A 23959-nucleotide genomic window follows, 5' to 3' on the forward strand; every position below is an offset into this window, starting at 1 on the left:
AACTAATTAAAAGATTGATACTATGATAAATAATATTTGGTTTTGTTCAAATTAAACTTCTATTGGTTGCAATAAATCATTTCGTTTGAGGTGTATGGCTACAGTTTTCTGCAATTTAAAGTACCTTGCATTTGTATACAACTCTATAACGAGTCTCTTGGAGGGGTAATGCAAGTCAAAATATCTGCCCCTATCAAACTCTTTTTTCAATGCCATTCCCAGTGTTCCTACTTAATAGAACCTTTGTCTATATTATTTTTGATCTTGTATAGATGAAATGGAGATTGAATACATGAATTAATAAATCAAAGGATCTTTACAGTGAACAAGACCTTTTAAAAAAAAATTAACTATTTTTTTCATTCTTTTTTACATGATGCGTACTATACGACTGCATACTATACACGGCCAATTACAGTACCTTTGTTTTCACAGAAACAACTACATCACATGAAAAATGGTTTTAGAAAATTTAAAGACAGTTTCATGCTAACAAAGTTGAATAATACTTATAATGAAAACTTAAAGATATTGTTTATTTACTTATTGTTAGAACAGTAGTTATAATAACTTGCATTCATTTTTTACAGTAAAACCTGTATGGCCTTGCATGTGTGAAAATTCTTACATATACATAATGAATTACAGTAAAATCAATCATTTTTTTCATAATCTTTTTTTCCAGATTTAGCTCTTGATTTCATCAACTTAAAAAATAAATTAGGTACAATTGTTCTTAAATAAATAGCTATTTTGTGATGGACAGGAGCTAATATGACTTCATTCTGTTCAAATTCTACTGCTGACAGGATCTTCTCTGCAACATATGATGGCGCCATTCCAGATTGTGTGGTCTTATCCATTACTGAAATAATACACAAAATTGTACACATAAATCATATTGAAAAATGATTAAAAAGACATGTTTGGTGTAAGTCAATGCTGAAAGCAACAAAATCATTTTAAGGCATCTAGAAATTTGATATTGGATAAAAGATCAAAATATAATAGACAACTTTTCGAGTTTGTCCTTCACTGGGAAAAAATTCTTCAATTATGCTTCCCTCTATGACGTCATTTACCAGATAGAGGGGATCGCCTGTATCCCTCCACTATTGATACTCATAAAGCGTCTTTGTGATCCTCATTGTGCAAGATAAACTAGAAATAAGGTTTTTTTCTGTAGAAATTCACAATTCCCTAATGACAGCAGTGCTGATTGTCAATTTGCTAAATAATTTGTGCAATATAGCATCATAGTTTTCTAATCACTCGCTCAACATTGGAACGGAAGTGACGATGCCCCTAAACGCACAAATGATGTTCACTAAAACCAAAGTTTTTGACGCAAATGCATTCTCATGTTAATCAATCAAGTTTTCTTTGTTGTGTTTTGCATTTGCAGAGGAAGATGTCTGCTCCCCCTTTTGTGGTTGATTATATAAGGAATTAATGAAGCATGACTGGAGCGGCCCACCTCTTAGGCAGGAAATGGTCTCCCACTTAAGAAAATTTCTGGATCGGCCACTGTTTTTGTGTACTGTCTTTTGTCCCTTACTTTTTTAGCAATGACAGTGAGTTCATTTTCAATTGATTATTTTGAATGTTCCTTTGGTATCTTTCGCCTCTCTTTGTCATTTGTGAAAGATTGACAATAGAGCAAAATATGGATAACATTCACATTGAATCTTAATATTTGTGTTATATTTAAGTCTTTATATTCAAATTCAAATTCTTTATTTCCCAATCACAGGGCCCTTTCAGGCATTACTAAATTTAACACGATCATTCACACTTTCATACCAATCTTTCTCACTCCGCTCGCTCTGATTATATTAATTAGATACATTACATTAGCAGTGTTCTCCCCATTTTTAGCGCCGCAATTTTTTTGCTATTACAATTTCCCGCTGTTCTATTGCACTGACGGCAGTGCTATCCATCGCAAGCGCGTCTCTATATTTTTTTCGTAATTTTCGTAATTTTTCAAATTTCCCGCTTATTTTCACTTCTGATCACATGATCAACTAATTTAGAACATACACATAAGTCATTGATCATAAGACTATGATAAGAGCATCATTCAATTCCAGTTAGCTTGATAAACCATGTTCTTTTTGTTTACAGAATGATGGACAGAGGTAAAATATTGTTCCTTAAGGGGTACAAAAATGAAAGACATGAGGAAACTACATACGTAACAAACAAGTATCAGCAGAAAAATAGATAAACTTAAACTTACGTCCATATTTTGAGCCATCTCCACAAACAGCATTCTTAGACAGATTCGTTTGAATGTATGCAGGACTTACTACACATACATGTATATTGTCAACTTCTGCTCTCAAAGAATCACTGAAAGACTGTATTGCATGCTTTGAAGCTGTGTCTAAAAAGAAGTCATATTTAGCACATTATTATAAGTTTTTACTAAACCAACAAGGGGATAAACATAAACCTGAATCGGAATACATTTGTTCCATGCAAAAGGAAGACATAATGTATGACTTTAATTAAGTTGCCAACCATCAATCTTTTTTTTTTTTATTATATAAATCCAGCGGATAATGACCAACCTTATATAGAAAGGGTTCTCTTGAAATGTTTTTTTTTTCAATCCCTCACCAAGTCTGTATAATGGCATGTTAATGTAAAGCACAAAAAAAAACTAAATGGGGAATGTGTGCATTGGACACAGATGATGTCCCCCTTTGCATATAATGTTATAAAGGGACATAACTCAAGAACTGTGAAAGTGATACTACCCAAATTTGTACTTCATCTGAGTTTTTTCGTAATTAGCATTTGTATACGTTTCGTTCCATTTACTAGTAGTTGAGGCAAACTTAAATTACAGAACCAAAACAAAAAATTCAGCAAATTTCTATTTGTTATGGGGCATAACTCTAGATTAGTAAAAGATATGCTAGTAAAGTTCAATCTTGACATGTGTTTTGTGGTAATAAGCATTGTGTATAATTTTCATAACATTTGGTTGAGGCACACTAAAGTTTAAGAGAACAAAAACAAAACAATCAGCATTTTTCCATTTGTAAAGGGGCATACCAAAATTCAAACTTGATCTGTGTTTTGTGGTTATAAGCATTTTGTAATAGTTTCATAATTTGGTTGGAGCAAATTAAAATAAGATTATAGAAACTAATTTTTGGATGTATGGACATACATACAGATGGACAAGGGAAAAACTTAATGCCCCCTCAGCTAAGGTGGGGCACATAAATAAGTGTAAATATTTTTTTAATGGTTTTAAAATATACCCAACCAGGTGCTCTGCAGGGTGCAACTTTATACGACCGCAGAAGGCGAACCCTAAACAGTTGGGGCAAGTATGGACACAACATTCAAGCTTGATACAGCTTTGAATTTGGATTGCGATCAAATTTTTGACATAATATGAGTTTCTGACACAAAACAAATGTCAAGATCTTACAAATTTATTGCGCAATAGTGTGCAATTAAGGATTTCTTTGGAATTTGAGAAATTTGAAGAAAGAAAAATGAAAACAACTACCACCACCCCCTTTTTTGCAATTAGTCCAAAACCTGACATTTCTTTATACATAATATACAAGCAGTGTAAGGGAGGTTAATCGGAACATACACAACATTGTATGTTAAATGTTTTAAAATTACCTCCCTTACCCTGCTTTTAAATTGTCTTAATTGTCCATTGACCAGAAATAACTAGTTTTTCCTTCTTTTTTTGCCCCTAATTCTGAAACTTTTTGAGCCATAACCTCCCCAAAGTCAATACTAACCATCCCTTTATGGTATGGAAATTTGTGGTTTAATTTCAGAGAGATTCATACACTTAAACATAAGTTATTGTTTGAAAACTATAAAAATGTTTATTTAAGGCCCCCTTTTTGGCCCTTAATTCCTAAACTATTGGGACAATAACCCCTAAAATCAATCCCAACCTTCCTTTAGTGGTATTGAAATTTATAGAGATCCATGCACTCAAACATAAGTTATTGTCTGTAAACTAGAAAAATGCTTCTTTTTAGCCCTTTTTTCCTACATCTTCGGAAAATTAACCCCAAACTGAATCCCAGCCTTCCCTGTGTTATATGGAACTTGTGGTACAATGTCAGAGAGATCCATACAGTTGCACACAAGTAATTTTCTTGAAACTAGAAAAATGCTTGTTTTTGCCCCTTTTTGGCCCTTAATTCCTAGACTATTTGCCCAATAACCCTTTAAAATAAATTCCAACCTTCTACTTAAAGTAATAAACATTGTGGTACAATTTCAGAACAATTGGAATACTAATCCACATCTTTTTGTCCTGAAACTAGTTAAATGCTGTTTTTGGCCCTTTGGGCCCCTAATTCCTAAACCTTTGGGACCATAACCCCCAAAATCAATCCCAAGCTTCCTTTTGTGGTTACAAACATTGTGTTAAAATTTTATTGATTTCTTTGTACTTATTCAAAAGTTATTATCCGGAAACAATCAGTCTTCGGACAACGCTGACGACGACGAAGACGATGTGATACCAATATACGACCAAAGTGCTTTTAATTTTTGTGGTTGTATAACAAGAGGCTCTCAAGAGCCTGAATCGCTCACCTGGTAAACAATGCCTTATTGAACATATTGAACCATGCCAGGCAAACATGTACAGCTAACAATTCTTCAATATTACAAATATATATGACTTACTGTTTATAAATAAAGAAAATGAGACCAAAACACAAACACTTAAAACTTAGCAATGGACTGTGAATTAGGTCAAGTTCAAATAAAACCTGCTTAACCGACATATAGATCATAAAATATTTTCATACACCAAATATAGTTGACCTATTAATGCATAAAGTATTAAAAAAATAGACCAAAACTAAAAAAGTTAACTTTGAGCCAAAAACTGCATTTGACCCCTATGTTCTATTTAAAGTAAGGGCGGCCATGTTTTTTGACAGATCAAAAATCGAAGCACACACTTTGTGCAGGATATTCTAAGGAACTATCATGCTAAGTTTCATCCAAATCCATTTAGCAGTTTCAGAGGAGAAGATTTTTTAAAGTTAGCAAATATGATGAACAAATTGTGAAAAATTGTCATTAAAGGACATTTACCCCTTAAGGGGTCAATTGACAATTTTGGTCATATTAACCTATTTGTAGATCTTACTTTGCTGATCATTTTTGCTGTTTACAGTTTATCTTCATCTATAATATTCAAGATAATGACCAAAAACTGCAAAATTTCCTTAAAATTACCAATTAAGTGGCAGCAACCCAACAATGGTTTGTTTGATTCATCTGAAAATTTCTGGGCTGATAGATCTTGACCTAATGAACATTTTTACCCCGTGTCAGATTTGCTCTAAATGCTTCCGTTTTTGAGATATAAGCCAAAAACTGCATTTGACCCCTATGTTCTATTTTAAGTAACGGCGGCCATGTTTTTTGACGGATCAAAAATCGAAGCACACACTTTGTGCAGGATAATCTAAGGAACAATCATTTTAAGTTTCATTCAAATCCATTCAGTAGTTTCAGAGGAGAAGATGTTTGAAAAATTGTTAACGACGACGGACGCCAAGTGATGAGAAAAGCTCACATGGCCTTTTAGGCCAGGTGAGCTAAAAATATAGTACATACTGCTAAATGTTCATGATTATATTCAACATGAGCAAAATGATTCAATTCAAAAGTGGCTTTTAGAAATTCCATCCCCTTGTTTTTGTAACAAATAGATGACAAATGTTTTAAATTTAGATTCAAAATTTGCAAATATTCTATGATTCAAGAATAAGCGGTTATAGATGTCCCATTTTTTTCTGTTTGAATAAGATGAGAATTATAAAAAAGTTTCTGATAAGGATGGACCACATCATGTAAATAGTTCAAATTCATTTCTATATATATTATACAAATATAGCCTTTGTATGAGGTCGATACAGGGATATATGGTCGATACAGGGATATATTGACCTGAAAGAAGTATATTGACTGAGGACGAAGTCCGAGGTCGATATACTTCTTTGGGTCGATATATCCTGTATTGACCTCATACAAAGGCTATATTTGATATATTATTAATTTCCGACCATGTTTGTATCAAAATCGTCATTTAGGTTTGTTGAAACGTTATAGATATTACATTGTCCCCTTGACAATAACAACATATTAGTTGTTATTTCATTTACTTTTTTTTTTGGACATCTTATGTATTTGAAATTTTTTTTTCGTCAAATAATCGATCACAGATATCATTTGTTTCAAAACGTTAAACAATATCCTGAAATTCATTACATGACGTCACAAAGTATATCGGTTTTTAGATATTCTAAAAATAACCGTGCAATATGCTTTTCGCCGGTCAATATGCTTTTTGCTATCCGCCGTTTTCTCTCTACCTTCGAAAATATAGTTTAACATGTGACTATCCCTAAACGAATCAAATTTGTTAAAATATACAAATTAATAATATGATCATATATCTTTTTATTTCATGATTACATTTCTTTAGAATGCTTGATTTCTGATTGATATTTATTTTTTTGTGTTTGACTAGCTCCATATTAAGCTTTCTACTGTGTAGAGATTTGTGAACTTTTGTTGTTCTTTTGTCTTCTCTCTCATTTTTGCCTTTGTGTATATTTTAATTGAAGATTTATTATTGCTGCATAGGTGGTTATGGAGAGAATATGTATAGTAGGTTTGGTATGCCCATTCATTCATCTTTACATGAATAAAATATTTGTTAAAGAGAAATAAATGACTTACATGCAGATCTATATGGTATAGCAAACTTGCCCTGGATACTACTGATGTTAACTATAGATCCATTCTGTTGGGATTTCATGTAAGGTAACACAGCTGTAATGTAAGTTAGAATGTCAAATTTATTAGTTAAAGGATGCCAGATACAAACTAGAGGCTTCTAGAGGCTTAATTAGTTCACATAGGCAAAAACATAATGCCACAATTAAAATAACTCGAATAATTCAAGCCGTTACCGTCTCTGATTCTCTCCACCTTTCATTGTAGTGATCGATAGGGAGCGCAATATAACGACTGGATTATTCGGGTTACAATTAAAACAAGACTCCAGAATTTGTTTTTCTTTGTTGTATAACTTTCAAATGTTTTATCATTATTCTGCAGAAACTAGGGTGCCATTTGTCTGTTCATTGACATTGGGTGATTTTAATACCAGCATTTGGTATGTGGTAATCTGATAAATTAGCAAACAATAAATGTCTGTATGTTATGTGACTAAATAAAACAAACGGATGCCCAACTTGAGATATCATTTACTATGTTCAGTGGACTGTGAAATTGGAATAAAAACTCAAATTTGACATTAAAATAAGAAAAATCATATCATGGGGAACATGTGTAAGTTGATTGGAATTCAACTTCATCAAAAATCTACCTTGACTTTAACCCAAAGCGCGACTGGTGGACAGAGGTACTGAAAGACAGACCAATGGATGCACAGACCGAAAAACATAATGCCCCTAGGTGTGATATAAAAAGAACAACACCTAGAAGGTCAATTAGGGGTTCTTATAAAACTGACTTCATACCTTTTATGAGAGCTATTTGGGCAAAATAATTGACCGTCATTAGTTTGATATCTACATCTAGACTTGTGTCTTCTATCTGACCTCTATAACTCAGACCAGCATTATTTATAACGATATCAATATAACCATGAATTCTCACAGCATCAGCCATACACTGAGGAATACTGGATAATTTCTCCAAGTCTAATACTACTATCTCTGCTGGGTAAGAGGATGGTACCTATATAATGATCGAAAAAGATACATTAATAGTAACATTTAAAAAGTTGAAAAAAATATAAGAATGGTATAGCGGGTCTGGAGTACTAAATTATAATCCTGGTACCTTTGATAACTATATAGGCTAATTATTTATGTATCACACTTTTGTCAGGTTTATGGGTGAAGAAAGAAGTTTATTCTTCCATGGTTTTAACAACATTGAAAAAGTTGAATACAAATGGTTTCTTGTTTGCTCACATCCTGGTACCTTTATTCAGTGGTTGAAGAAATGCACATTTCAACAGCTTTAATCCTTTCAGCAATTGAATGCATTATTATTTCTTTCTTGATTTACTCAAAATATAATTGAGATATTGATAATCAACATAGGACGTATGTACTGGTATTACATCTATAATTTTGTAACAAATAAAACTCATTTTATAAACAAAACAAATTTAAAAGATTGTAAAAAATATCTACATGGCTTCACCTCCTACACAGGTTATATATATTGCGGCGTTTTGCATTTGGGCCGATCTGCATTTCATTTGCGCCGATTTTTTTTTCCTCATTTTTACAGGTAAATAACAGGTAAATTACAGGTGAAATGATATAAGAAGATGTGGTATGAGTGCCAATGAGACAACTCTCCATCCCAGTAATGTTATTTTCATTTATCCTTAAAGACCTCTTCCGTTAGCCAGTTGTACATATGTTATGAATTGTCAATCATAACATGTATAAAACTGTTGTTTCCTGCTTAAAATCAAGAAGTAAAAAACTAAGATAAAAGCCCTTTGTTTATACTTAAATGACGAATTAAAAATATATGTGCAGCATTCAAATCCACAAAATCGGAATACAGTCAAATCATAAATCTGTTCTTGCCGAGTATGTTTAGGCAACACATCTAATATATTCCTTTCTTATGATTTCGCATCTTCTATATTTGGCGAATTAGTTGACCGTTATGGAATGTGTACTTGCACGTTGTCTAAGAATGTATGACATTTGTCATCAGAAGGAGCGGAGCGTCAGACAATGTCAAACGTGAAGCAGTCATCGATTTCATTTAGGGAAAGGAATGGTAACCTGAAACATTGGGATAGCCATTTACCAATTGCAATGTCACTTGATTTGTCTTTATACTCTGTGCTCAACCAATATAAAAGTATAAACTTACCTGTAACTTACCTGTAAATCCAATTAGGAAAAAATATAAAATCGGTGCAAATGAAAAAATGAAATCGGCGCAAATGAAAGAATGAAAATTTTCAAAATCGGCGCAAATGTCATACGCCCGTATATTGGTGCAGCATGATTTTTAATTCAAGGTAGTGACATAATGCAAAAAGAGAAAAACATTTGTAAGGGTTCCGCGGAACCCAGTGTCTCGCCTACTCTTTCTGTTAATCGCAGGCTCAACAAAAATGAGGAAATAAATCAAATATTCCTGTTGATATTATCTTTAAATTGTAAGAAGCTTCTGTCCAAGTTTGGTAAAAATCCAGGATAGTTTATGAATCTCATACTGTTTAAAAACTTTTAACTGCAGACTAAATGTAATGTTAACTGGAAGAAAACTAAATTTCCTTCTAGATACTAGCTTTTGATTATAAACAAGCTTCTGTCCAAGTTTGGTACAAATCCAAAATAGTATAAGAAAGTTAAATTTAAAAAGCTTAACTACAGAGTGAATGTGTTGTTTCCTGGTAGAAAATCTAAGTCCATTTAAAAGTAAAATACGTAAAAAATGGAATTTTATTTTTACAAAATTTACTTCTGGATACTATCTTATGATCATAAACAAGCTTCTGTCCAAGTTTGGTACTAACCCAGGATAGTCTAAGAAAGTTATTAAAATTTTAAAAATTTTAACCACAGAGTGAATATTTGTGGATGCCTCTGCCGCCGCCAACGGTGGAATGTAGGATCGCTTAGTCTTGCTTTTTCGACTAAAGTTGAAGGCTTGACAAAAACACTTCAAGAAAAATTGTTACCTTAGCATTTGCCAATTCTTCTGTGAGAGCTCGTAAAGCTTCCTTGTTCCTTCCACATAATAAAACTCGACATTTTGCTTGATGAAAAGCTTTGGCACATGCTTAAAAACATAAAATGTATTTATCAATTAAAGTATTCCCTAAGATACACATTTTTTTTTCTATCAGTATAAAATTCACTGCGATTTAAACAAAAAATGAAAGGCAAACTAGCCATTTGGATTTATTACTTTTTTATCAGTCAGTATAATGAATGTTTCAAAACTAATTTGGTTAAAGCAAATCTGAGAATTTCATACCACTTTCAAAAAAAGCACAAATTCATTTTTTTTCCTTTCTATTCTTCCAGTTTCATTCAAAATCGAAACATCAATTAGACTTGCATTCTTAGCCTGCCCACCATTTAGTTGGTTTTGACAAGAAAGATATCTTTTGCACAAAATGTGTTCTCATCAAGGGAGATAATTAAACCTGATATATAACTGCATATACATGCAACTCAAAATTAACACTTAGTTATTTGAAACTACCAAAAAATTGAGAATATAAAGTATTTCCTTTTTCTTTTTTCTAAAATTCCTCAATCTAAATAATTTCCATAAAAAAAACATTATTTAATAGATTTATTTTTATCTAATTTGGCAAGAGAGAGTTGCTCTGCATACAATTAAAATGTATTAAGTTTTAAACCCAATATATCTTGAAAACCAGAATGGTGAGTTCTATTTTTTAAATTGAATTTTAAATCTATATTAATTTGGTTTATTCCTTGAATGCCATCATCTTCTGATCTACCGACAATTTACCTGAAAAATTATGTTGGCATTCGAGGAATAGGTACTAAATTTGTAGTAGTTATCACAACAAAAGTGCATGCTTATCAAAACAGTCACATTAATTAACAGATAGGTAAATTCCAGGTAGCTTAATCAAATGGTCAGTAATCCTTTTGCGCCAATTACTGTTTTTCAGGGGTATCATTTGCGCCAATTTTTGTTTTCCAAATGTAAGAAATGAATTCAAATGCATTAGACAGTCAATGTACAGAGAGAATAAAACGTATTGCTTTGCTGAATATTTAATAAAGATATACATAAAGAGAAGAAAATAGAAGCTTTTGCTGATTATGTTTTAGATACATATGTTGATGACACAGTTCTTTGTTCCTACCATACATATGGGATTTATTATTATAAGAATTATTATAAACTGTTTTATGCATTTCAACCTTCAATGTCTGTGTTTTTGGATATTAAAGTCAAGTTAAAAGCTACTACATACATTTAATGTGGAAGTATCCATGCAGCAGCAGTAAGAATAAGATATGTTTCAGAAAAGGAAACATTTTTAGTGTAAACTGCAGGTTCCAAGTCCGAATATAGGAGTAGGGAAGTAATTTTTCTTCTAATTGGCACAATTGTATGTTTTGTTTTTGGCGCATATGATACCATGTAATTTTAAAACATGTGGCGCGAACGTAGCATTGGAGAAAAAAGTTGTGGCGCAAAAGGACGCATCTCTCCCATCAAATGCATGTTTGTCAAATTGTTGAAAATTATTTTTTGCTGTTACTGTTTGAACCAATATGATCTTCTCTTAAAATAAAACTTTGAAAGACTCTTTGGACTTTGATGCATTTTTCAATATTTCTATAGTTGTGTGTGCTGTAATACATCCTCCCATATTATTTGATGGAATTTCTTGAAACTTTATTTCTTGTTTTAGATTACAATACATGTAGTTTATTTTGTCCAGTTGTTCATCATATTTTTCTTGGTTATAATATTGCACCCTTCTTTATATATTGTTCAGGTGTTAGTTCTGTTGACAACTCATTGGAATTCTTGCTACCCTATGTTATGGATTTTCTTGATTTTTTTTTTAGAGTTGTGGAAAAATGCACTACATATGTGATTGGATAACAATTTTTATATAATTCCTAAAGCAATTTTCACATTTTAGTCCATTACAAGTATTAAGTTTAATTAATTGTTCAATTGAAAAGTTCATATAGTTCATATCAACTAATAAATTATTTAAAATGATATGGAATTAAATAAATCTCTAATATCCTTTTATTAGTTTGAAATTATTGTATTTAGCTAGAATTTCTTTAATATTTCTGATGTGTCTATGTTAATATTCATTTCCATTCCAAAACATTTATTTTCAATATAAAGTAAAAAAAAATTGAAATAAACTCATCATAGATACCAGGGTTTAATTTTGTATTTACATTTTCTTTATTTCTTTTAAATTCATAATTATAGTTCTAACCCCAAAATCTACTATTTTTTCCTTATCAAAAAGTAATAAAATGTTGCAATTTTATCTTAACTTAATTTTAGCTCTTTACCCAAAAACTTATTGTATATGAATTCTAGCTTCTCTACATTTAAAAATATGAATAGTAAAAGTCAAGGACTTGAAAACATTACTATAATCTTTTGAAAAGTTTAGATTTTCCCTTTTATTTGTGTTGTCAATGGTTGTTGCAATATATATATATATATATATATATATTATTTTAAGGGTCTTATCCTATTTCAGGAAAAATATTAACATAAAAGTTTTTAAAGCCTTAAAATTCAGACCAAAAATATTTTGTTGAACTTGCAACATAAGAATGGGAGATAACTCTTGAACTTTTGTTTATCATTTTAAAGACCAAGAAGCTGTGTTAAAATGATCTGATATTTTACAGTAAAATAATTACCTTTCCCAAGACCTGAGTTTGCTCCTGTAATTAGGACAACTTTTCCCTGGATGTTCTTCTTTTTCTTGTATGACATCATCATGTACAAAAATACCAGAAATCCCAAAGGAAATCCTATGTAGCTCCCTATAGTATTCAGTGACATTATTTTATAATAAGCTAAAAAATAGAAAAGGATAAAAAAGTGTCAAGATTAGAGTAATGTTAAATAACACTTTGATTGTATAGATATAAATGTTGAATATTTTATTCACAAATTATAATGTATTAAAATTCAGGTGGTACAAAACACCTCGACTAAAATTTATGCGCTTCTTTTAATTTTCATAAAATTTTAACAAAATATAAACATTGACCATTTGACAAAAATATAAAAAATTTCAAAAAACTTGTACCACACACTTCATTGGATATATAAAGCAGTTTGACAAACACTAATTTTTATCATTGAGAAGCCTTATACATCCTTACCAATGGATAGTGATTAAAATGTTCAGCTGATTTTTACTGAGTTATCTCCCTGTAGTGTTATGTACACCTTAAGGATGTCATCAAATAATCAAATGCCCAAGATTAAGATGTTTTTACAATAACAGTTTAATTTCAGAACATTCAATGAACCTTTTGCAAAGAATACAATATTTTGGATAAGTCATCATAATGGAAGCATTTATTAGAAAATTCAAGATTTTTCCTTTTCTTCATGTCATAGCAAACTATACATTGCATGGATGTTGACATATTTTGGGACACATCTGAACCTAAAGGTGTTTTCTTCTCACTGAATCCGAACATAAAAGAATTTTGTACTTCTCATCATAATGGTTTTTTTTTATCTCTTGCTACATTTAGATAAATAGATGTTCAACTGTGAAACACAATTTACATGATTTAAAGCAATTAATTGTACCAAAGTTGAATTAAAACACAGAATTTCTAGGATGTAATTAGTGTCCTTTTGTTAGTCTGTTGGTCTTTTTCTTTTTTAGCCATGTGGTTCTCAGTTCATTTTTTACTTCTGAGTTTAAATGTCCCTCTGGTATCTTTCGCCTCTTCTTTATCTTGTCATAGCCATTGAAAGCTCACTATACAGTATGGGTTTTCTCATTGTTGAAGGTCATACTGTGAGAAATAATTGATTATGGCCTCATCATTTGAACTCTGTTGGAAAGTTGTCTCTTTGGCATTCATATAACATCTTATTTATAAATTGTACATAACTCTTAGTTTTTCTATGCTGTTGGGTTTCTGTCTCATAAAGAGGTACTTCATGGTTCCTTTAATTCATCATTTGTTTATATCAAAAAACATTTTTCTTATTATAGTGACATGCATGTGCACGTATCTAATAGCAGTTTAACAAAAAACAAATATATATATATATATATGTTATAGAAACAATAAAATACACCCAACACTTTGAGCCTATAAGTCATTTTCAAAATCATCATTTTCATGATAATGTTTTACTTTTATCATGGATTCTAATCATGAATACATGGATGCTCATAATAAAAAATATAAAAAATAAAAACAATTACTTACACTTCAAATTTGGTTGCATGAAAACTTATTTGATCTTTTACATTATTACGCCATCACCATTTTCTAAGCATCTTGCCTTTTAAATACAACGTATCACAAATCTGTCAAAATTTAAAAAAATTACAAAGTTATTTTAATGTTCCCTTTATTGCAGGAAATAATCCTTAGTGAATTAGTACTGTGATTGAGTACTGGGAAATACATTAGGGGGGGGGGGGGTTAGGAGGGGTCCTGATCCCGAAATCCTGGGCTTAAAAACACGAAATTCCGAAATCCCGGGCTTAAGAATACGAAATCCTGAGGTCCCGAAATTCGAAAAAAAGAAATCCCGGATCCCGAAAGGGTCAATCCGGAAATCCCGAGCTTAAAAACACCCAATCCCGGAGTCCGGATAAAGGTCCAATACCCCACCCATACATGTAATTAGAAAAAAGTTGACAATTTTAATTGTATATGTCATAAAGAAAAAAATGAAATTGCTGTGACCTGATTTCTAACAAGGGATGAAGAGGATATTTAACAGTGCAATGTAGGTATAAAGAAATTGGATATCATACGCTTCTAGTAGACTTTCAAATTAACGCACATTAGGACTCCCCACTTTTTAAGTCACAATGCTAAAAGTCATTAAAAATCTATGTTTGGTTTATTCACAGATATCGGAAAATTTCATAAGAAATATGGGCATCTCAGGCTTCATTGTTGCTGGACAATCTTTGAGATGGCTAGATACCTTATTATTGATACTGATAGAATTTCTGATTCCTGAGGTTTATGAATTTTGAAGTGCTTTTTTCATATACTATCAACTACCAAATTGATCAAAGCACATTTTCTTAAAAGGTAATGGCTACATAGGCTCATAGTTTACAAAATACTGAGTATGTTATTTTTGTGTTGTCAAGTTGCTGTCAAATAATAATTTATCAGTACGATTTTGTCCTTTCCAAAATTGAAGCAAGATTGCAACATTATGTTATTCAAATCAACGGATAAATTAAAGACAAAAACTATTAAAAAAGCATGGTTTATGTGGATCAACACTGCTTTTTCACAGAAAGAATGTATTGTTTACATTTTGTACCTTGCACATGGGATGAAACGGAAGCGGAAATTTCAAACGGTATGCGCAAATGATTACTAAAACAAGGAAGACTGCGCACCAATCTTTGTTGTTTTGTGCAAGGAAACAAATGAAAATGAAATAGGTGTTGGTCGACTATGTCGATTTGTGAACATTTAAATGACTATAAATCAATTCATGGAACAAATGCATATCGATTAATCCATGCATATTTCGTAGCTTGCCCGTCGGCTGAAGCCAGGCGACGAAAGGTGACTAAAAAATTATATCCCCCATCGACTGAAATGAGATCATTTATAAATTATATCCTGCAAAAAAATCTCCCCATACCTACAACAACTGAATCGAATCATCTTTCATAAAAAGGAATAATATGGTTTTATACAATAAAGGCTATTCTTCTGAAAATGTTAAATGGATGGATGGGGTCTTTCATTTCTGTTGTTTATTTAATTTTTTTCTAAGCTAGTTGGTGTTAAACAATATTTTTGATTTCTCCAAAACATATTGATAAGTTTCTGCAAAATGTTAAAATATGAGGGTTATAATGGGGGTACCTTCATGAAGAATAATGACAAAAATTTCTGCTAAATGATGTTAACCGTAAATTTTGGTACATGATGATATATTGTACACTTTCTTTTGGTCGACAAAAATCAACTGATTTTGACGAATCAAGATAATTGTTTTCCAAAAATAGCGGTAAAGATAATTATTATTACAAACCTGGACGAATCAGAAAAATTTGAAGTATCACGATCAGGATATTTTGATGAATCATGGTAAAATGTAAATCAATTTGTTGCTACGGTAACCGAAAATGACTGTTTGACGACTGAAGTTAAAGGGCATTAATACGGTTAAATAACATTATATGACAAAAATTAGTAAATGAATAGAACGCAATGCTCCAAAAGTAAAATAGACCACTTTCGATTTCAGACACTGTAACTTTCCATGAACATTTCCTATCTTGATGCTTTCTTGTTGGCATCACTGTAAGAATCACTTTCACAATACGGTGAATTACACAGATTTACTCTAGGTCATACAGTGTTACAACTCATTGATAAAAAAAAACATCTTGAGATCAGTGTATATATTAATAGAAATGTTAACAATAACACAGACACAAACAAAACAGAAAACAAAATTATAGAATAAAAGAAAATGCTCACAGTTACTACAACAAAGCTCCAAATAATCAGCCTGCTATTGTTAATTGTATTTTTATAAAAAGTAAAATAATAAAAATATTGAACTTCTACTAGGAAAATTCAGAAACCCCCATCATCAAATCGCAAAATCAAAAGCTCTAACAAGTCAAACCAAATCAACTGTCTAATTCCTGACTTGGTACAGGCATTTCCTTGTGTTGAAAATGGTGTATTAAGTGTGTTTTTTTAGCTAGCTAATATAAACCCCTCACTTGTTTGACAGTCAAAAAAAAAATCCATTATGTATGTATCTTGACAACAATGTGTAAACAAAACACAGACATTATTAATAATGATAGGTATAGAAGTCAAGAATAGGTGTACAACAGTAAAAATTGTATTGTATTACTTTTATCACAATCAAACAAACAATATACGTCAACAAAAACAAAAAAATGTCATAAGACAAAGCACAGAATACAAAAAAATGACCATATAATAAAACAAAAACACAATGGCCGGGATTAATAAATACTAAGCCATGCCAAATAGCAATTACAAAAATGGAATACAGTAAAAGTTTAGTACTTCATTCATTATTCATATAAATATTTCCTCATAAAAACGCTGATATAATTGAGAACCTGACCCTCATGTTTTACACATTATTTTTATTTTCACACTATCATGACTATATTTTAAATATTAGAATATCAGCATTATGTAATGCTTAGATTTGTTTCAGGGGTAACCCAAAGTGTGATTATTTTTTTTTATAACTTTAGGCTGCTTCCAATAGATGTCATACATGTCAGAAATATGCACTTAGGCTTCATGCCTGCTTACACTGTGTTTATTTTGGATGCTATAATGACAGGCATATTCATGGACATGCTGAAAGGAAGGGCCACCATCTGGGTAAATACATTATGCATAAATGGTAAAAGATTAGTTCTTACAAGTATTATTTTACATGTTTTAGGCAAGTTTAAAAGTCTCTTTAAAAGCAATTGAACAATTTACCTGTAAATAAAAAAAGAGGTGTAGTTTAAACGAAAATGGACCACTAGAAACACATACATAACAGGTTGACATATTAACACTAACATGTAACTGTCAACACATAAACCCAAGTATTTTAATCTGAATCGTGAAAGAATAATGTGATTGTGATTCTTTTGTTAATCAATTTAAGGAGAGATTTATATAAAGAGTATAATATATCTGTGATTATAAAATAACAACTTTTTTTTTCAGCTATGGATTTAAGTTATGGAACAGTATTCTGTTTTGCCTGTAATGATTACATGTACGACCCAGAATTAGAAACAATTTCTACCTCACAACATCAAAAATCTGCAAAGGCTCAAGGTACACAAAGTCAGATATACATCATCAATGTAGTTTTCTATATTCATCTGGTTCATAGTTTTCTTCATGAACGATCTCCAACATTTGATTTTATTGCTTGCAAAATCTTTACATTATCTGTTTTTTTATACAATAATCTTTTTTTCAAACTAGTGGGTCAGTTTACACATGGTTTGATTGACAACACTTAAAAAAATAACAAAAAAAACAGTTTAAACTTTCAGTAATAGTAATACATTTTAAAATATTTTGAAATTAAGTACAAATGTAATAGAAGTCTGAATCCTGATATTCTAAACAAAAACATTTTTGTTGGGTTAAGAGTTCCTTTGAGTGATCAGATTTATGAAGTTTGTATGTGTAAACTGCAACACTTGCATATTTTTGCAAGGGTACAGCTGATTCACCAATTTTATCACTTTTATTTATTTCAGGATTAAAACAACAGTTTATACGATGGGAACCTACTGATATTGAGAAGGAAATTCTATTACAGAATCCTAAAAGAAGGAAAGTAGAAACTACATCAACAATAGGTACATTACTGCAAAATTAACAAATTCAAATCAACAGCATAATGAATATATGGTACCCATCCATCCAGGGCATCCAAAAAATATTTTAGGCAAAAGGTCAGGTCAAAAAGATAGCAAAACATATTTTTTTCAACTGAATTATGTTAGAATGGCAACCCAAGTTAAATGTCTGTTTTAGGTTTGACGCAACAAGTCATTAATATAACTTATCTGCAAAGTCCAGAAAATACGACCACTTGTACTAGTACAAATTTAGAATGGGTCTGAATATTAAGTAAACAATAATAATCAGTCAATCAAATATAAGGCAATAGTATAATTAAAAGTATGGAATTAAACAAATATTTGAACTTGAAAAAATACAAAGATGAGACTTTATTAGAAAGACAAATAAAAAGGGTTACCATGCAAAACACTATTTATTTACAAAATAGGAATTGCATTTACAATTTTTTTTATCACTTTTCTAAATAAATGCTGTTACGCCAAATTAATCTGTTTGTTATCTGTTTCAGGTCTGCGAGGATTGATTAATTTAGGAAACACTTGTTTTATGAACTGCATTGTACAGGCATTGATTCACACACCCGTTTTGAGAGACTATTTTTTAGCTGATAAGCATGTTTGTGAAATGAAAGACGACGAAGCTCGGCAGTGCCTTGTTTGTGAAATGTCCAGACTTTTTCAAGAAGTAAGTGATGTTACCTTAAAATGCTTATTTTTTTTTTAACTCTTTATACATAAGTCAAATTCTGATTTTAACAAAGTAGTCTTTTAACACAATTCAAGTAGAAACCATGTCTCAAAAAATGCTTGTAATTGAAGATATTTATGAAGGAACAATTCCAAACAAATGTAATTTGTGAGACATTTGAAGATGTGATGTAACTTTTTTTTTCATAATTTCAATTTGAATAATTCAATATAAAAAAATTATGTTTTTTTTACATTCTTAGTTTTACTCTGGAGCCAGGGCTCCACATATTCCATTTCGACTTTTACACCTGGTGTGGACCAATGCTCGTCACTTGGCAGGATATGAGCAGCAGGATGCTCATGAATTCCTGATTGCAGCACTTGATGTGTTACACAGACATTGTAAAGGTTACTCCGCTAATCTATTGTTGTCTCACAGTCGACCAAGTATTCAAGGTAGGTGTCATGGTATTTCTGTCATGGCCTTCCACTGATTAAATTGGATTCAATTTCTATAGAAATCAGGTGAAAGTTTCAAATCTTTTATAAGGGCTATTCCATTAAAATGTATGTGACAGGGTAGGAAGGGAAGTTTAATTATTGAATGTGGGGCATGGATCTTTTGTCAGCATGCGTCTTTTAGCATTATGCAAAATTATCTAAAAATGTTCTTGGATGTAGGATATTTGGAAAGAAATTTCCTATCCTCCTAAAAAATTTTTTTTTAAAAGCCCTTATTGTCTTCTAGGGAAATTCATTATTGAAAGTAAATTTCAGATCAATGTTGGGTTATTCACACACAGTGTATTATGAACACTGTTGCCTTGCAACTGACATAGATGCATTTACTATAAATAGAATGTACTGATACATTTGAAATTAATTCTTCAATTTAAACAACCAAAAGGAATTAAATGTTAAAAATGTGTATGTGTTTTTTTGTGTATGTTAAGGAGGTAGACCTAGGTCAAGGGAAATAACTCTTAAAATCATCAGTACGTTTTTGTCAACCATTTTCAAAAATATATTCTAAGCTTCTAGGTTACATAGATTATTTTCAATCTGTTTCAGGTAAATGCTTAAAATACATTGATGAACTTGACTTTTACAAACGCTTAACTGATTTAAAGAGTTATCTCCCTGAATCAAAGTCTACCCCCTTAATTTGGACTTTAAACTGTATAGAGCACTGCTGCACAGTAAATACTATTAAAAAATATTGGACATTACCTCTTCATAAGCCAGAGAAGTTGGGCTCGTGAGATATATAGGGACGAAAGATACCAAAGGGACAGTCAAACTCATAGATTGAATATAAACTGACGACGCCATGGCTAAAAATGAAAAAGACATACAATTTAATGCATACAAGACACAACATAGAAAGATAAAGCGACACAAATTCTACCAAAAACTGGTGGTGATCTCAGGTGCTCTGGTGCTACAAATGTCACAATAATACAAGTATTGATTAAAATTAATGACAATAGAGATTAATGTAATGATTGATAAAATAAACCACAGATGCTCTGTAAATTGGCAACAGTTAACAAATATTTATAACTAATTTGAACTTTGGACTTTCATTTCAGTCCTGTATTTAAATAAGTATAATAAATAATTATGAAAACTTGATTTATTTATTCTAGGTTCTAATGGGACCAACAACCCAATTGTACACTGTAACTGTATAATTGATCAGATATTCACTGGTGGACTTCAATCAGATGTTACATGTCAGCAGTGCAAGTAAGTCAATGATGATTAACTTTGAACAATTTTATTATTATCATGGAGTGCAGAAAACTTGGCTTTTCATAGATGTTTGATTTCATGCTTTTGTCAAAGTCTCTATACAACCTGATGCAAATTTTTTATTCGTTGAACATTTACCTGTACCAACAAAAACCACGAAAATTGGTATCCAACAAATAATAATGAATCCACAGTATTTCACCTACGAAATCTACATGCAATGTATTTGGTATATTTATGGCTACTATGGCTAGGATTATATTGAATTGATATTGGAAAGCATTACATATGCAGGATATATACAGGCTTTCTAGTTTTCTTAACCAATATAATTGCTGTAATGAAATTGTGTAAGTAAAGGGAAGAGTTGGGTACACGTATATGCCAATGAGACGGAACCCCCTAAAAATGTTATTTTATTAATAATACAACAAGATGAAATGAGGGAAAATCTTACTTGTATGATGTTTTATCAGGTTTATGAAAGGTTATATGCCACTTCTCAAAATATTTTATTTTTAATTATGAAATGTTGATAAGAGGAGTAGATAACAGTATAAACATTAAATCTTTACTTATGTAAGATCAAATACAGTAATACTTAGAAATATTGACTCAAAATAGGATCAGTCCTGGTTTACCAGTTTGAAAATAGAAATTCTTCCTTAAAATGCCATGCATAACTTCCAATATTGCAATTATCATCTTCAGTGTTGACTAATCTATTTCTTTATTTCAGGAATGTATCAACAACCATAGATCCTATATGGGATATATCTCTAGATCTAGGTCCAGGACCTCCACAATCCAATGGCACAACTAATTCCTCTCCCAGCTCAGGTAATTGTATTTTCAGTGAAACAGGTGGAACATTCAGAAAATCTAACCAGATTTTTTTCTGTCTGAATTTTGAGTAAGGAGATGTGGTATAATTTCCAATGAGACAACCATCCAACAGTTCAAAGGATGTAGATATAAGCAATATATCAGGTTCTTACATGAACAATGTGAAATAATACAAACAAGAAAACTAACAGCATAATTATATCAACAATACAATGTACAAAAAAACAAATATGACAGACCTGAACCAATGACAATCGCTAAAGTTTTGGGTCAAGGTCAAATGGTACATATCAGACTAAGCGATGACTTTGAAGGACATTTAATTTTTTTTTTCATTTCATTAGACATTAATGACATTAAGACAAATGTCATTTAACCTTGAACTTATAACATTGTTCTGATTTATTTCTGTTAGTATTCTCATCTTTCTGAATCTAAGAGATAAAGGATTCAAATTATGTTTTGTTGAAAACTTTAATAGATGGATCTGTTGTATAAATGTCAAACTGGTTGTTTATGTTAGGATGATGCATGTTAATGATATTTGATGATAAATTTTTTACAGGTTATTCTAATAGTCCAGGAACATACGAACCTACCTCACTACTTGACTGCTTAAAAAGGTATGTTAACTTTGTTTGATAGGACACCAAAACAATAAAAATATTAATAAGAATATATAAGACATTAGAATTAGAAGAAATACTTATCACTTTTTTTCATAATTTGTCAAAAGCAAGAACATTTAAACAAACTACTTTAACTACCTGTCTACGGTCAACCTTACCATTAAAAGGTTGCAACTTTGTAGCACAGTTACTAGATAAGCTTAAAATTACAATGAGAGTTTATAGCAACCTAAGAAATTTAGCTTTTAATACAAGAAATTGAAAAGTATTAAGTAGATTATTAAGACACAGGTATATGAATTAAACATATAAATAAACCTTGACCACTTTAGCTACATGGAGCTTGCCACAATGAAATATTAGACATATGTCCCTGTGTCAATCAGTCTTGATTGTACTCAAACAGTCACCATTTTTATGCATTTCCCTATGTAAAGACTAAAGTAAAGCAATATATTTATTTGTTAAAACTGATTAGTATGATAAAATTTTTGTGATAAACTGTAATTGTATTATTTTAGATTTACCAAACCTGAACATTTAGGGAGTTCAGCCAAAATAAAGTGTAGTACATGTCAAAGTTATCAGGAATCAACAAAGCAACTGACAATGAAAAAACAACCGGTAGTGGCATGTTTTCATCTAAAGGTAATAACAACTGTAAACAAGATTATTCCATGATTTCCAATCTCTGAATTTAAAAGATTTAAGCTTGAAAATATTGTAAAATATTTCTAATTTTATACCCCTGCTTTTACTTTTTTGTGAAACCTAGTATTTCTTCACACTTTCTTCAAGAACCTCTAAACATAATGACTTTATATTTGATCAGCAGCTTGATAGTGATAAGTTGAAAGGTGTAAGCACTTATCTAATCTGTCATACACCTACTTCCTGTTTTACTATACTTTGAATAACGAGTGGGGTATGCTTTGCACAACAACATTTGCAACTTCTTGTGTTGATTTGTCTCTTGTTTCTTTTGTGCAAGATGGTTGTTGTGACAGATAAACATATCACATTAAAGTGCCTGGGATTTATCAAGTGTTCTTTCTTCAAGTATAAAAATTGTCTTTATTCTTTAAACTGATATAAGATTAAAAATGAGAGGAAGAGTAAAAGATAGAAAACTGATCTTTTTATTTGTAACTCTGGTGATAATAAGGCCTGAATAAAAAAATATGGAACACTAAAGAAAAACATTGGTTATACATGAGAATTTTTATGCCCCCTATAGGGGCATTATATTTTTCAGTCTGTGCATCGGTTCGTTAGTTTGTCTATTCATCCGTTTGTAAGTATGTCAAGCTTGAGGTTAAAATTTTGGTCAAGGTAGGTTTTGATGAAGTTAAAGTCAAATCAACAACACATGTTCCCTATGATAGGATCTTTAATAATCAAGTGTTATGTACTATGGACACGTACTTGTTTTATTAGAGTTTGATTTCTTTTTATTTTCAGAGGTTTGAACACTCAACAGGGTATCATAAAAAGATATCAACATTTGTATCATTCCCAGACGAACTTGACATGACTCCATTTATGTCTTCATCTCGTGACAATAAAAATGGTTACATTAATCAAATCGTCCAAGAATCTGCCAAAAGTCTTTCATGTGATAACAAGTAAGTAGTTATATAAGTGTTTGAATATGAAATAGTAAACACATTTAAATTTGTTCTTTGATTAATTTAAATACCAACTTTACTTTATTACAAAGTCATGGGGACTTCGGTTTGCATTCTGTCTGTCTGTTTATCCGTCTATCCCATAGTCACTCTGGCTAATCAGTTTTCCACACTTTTTTCTTCATCTCTGAAGATATTGATTTGATATTAAGTGTATTGTTTAATCA

At 31.0% G+C, this 23959-nt stretch overlaps 2 protein-coding genes across 3 annotated transcripts in view; one reads left to right on the forward strand and one right to left on the reverse strand.

Annotated features, from left to right (window-relative positions):
- Positions 1–15192, reverse strand: LOC139489042 (dehydrogenase/reductase SDR family member 7B-like). Of its 2 annotated transcripts, none has more exons than XM_071275141.1 (8): positions 15115–15192; positions 14031–14131; positions 12486–12644; positions 9770–9870; positions 7566–7785; positions 6760–6852; positions 2243–2389; positions 1–865 (listed from the first exon to the last, which is right to left on the reverse strand). In XM_071275141.1, the coding sequence occupies exons 2-8, from the start codon at positions 14047–14049 to the stop codon at positions 654–656; spliced, it is 951 nt and encodes a 316-aa protein (XP_071131242.1). In that variant the 5' UTR covers positions 14050–14131; positions 15115–15192; the 3' UTR covers positions 1–653. The 2 variants fall into 2 exon arrangements, with proteins under 2 accessions (XP_071131242.1, XP_071131243.1); XM_071275142.1 differs by having other exon boundaries at positions 15106–15125.
- The window catches only part of LOC139489041 (ubiquitin carboxyl-terminal hydrolase 22-like), a 13979-nt gene continuing 5181 nt past the window's right edge, over positions 15162–23959 (forward strand). Inside the window, exons 1-11 of the mRNA XM_071275140.1 lie at positions 15162–15365; positions 17057–17189; positions 17529–17642; positions 18077–18178; positions 18694–18869; positions 19135–19330; positions 20524–20623; positions 21369–21469; positions 22041–22098; positions 22626–22752; positions 23566–23729. Of these exons, the coding sequence (XP_071131241.1) occupies positions 15252–15365; positions 17057–17189; positions 17529–17642; positions 18077–18178; positions 18694–18869; positions 19135–19330; positions 20524–20623; positions 21369–21469; positions 22041–22098; positions 22626–22752; positions 23566–23729 (1385 nt within the window). The 5' untranslated portion in view covers positions 15162–15251. The remainder of the gene's footprint in view (positions 15366–17056; positions 17190–17528; positions 17643–18076; positions 18179–18693; positions 18870–19134; positions 19331–20523; positions 20624–21368; positions 21470–22040; positions 22099–22625; positions 22753–23565; positions 23730–23959) is intronic.

This window comes from Mytilus edulis, chromosome 9, assembly GCF_963676685.1.
Source record: "Mytilus edulis chromosome 9, xbMytEdul2.2, whole genome shotgun sequence".
In the NCBI taxonomy this organism is placed as follows: domain Eukaryota; kingdom Metazoa; phylum Mollusca; class Bivalvia; order Mytilida; family Mytilidae; genus Mytilus; species Mytilus edulis.

Excerpts from the sequence above, each read along its gene's own strand:
- LOC139489042 (XM_071275141.1), bottom strand. Across the intron at positions 7,786-9,769 it reads AAGAATTGGCAAATGCTAAG|GTACCATCCTCTTACCCAGC; the intron begins GTAACAATTTTT and ends ATCATTATATAG. Across the intron at positions 6,853-7,565 it reads CCAAATAGCTCTCATAAAAG|CTGTGTTACCTTACATGAAA; the intron begins GTATGAAGTCAG and ends CTTACATTACAG.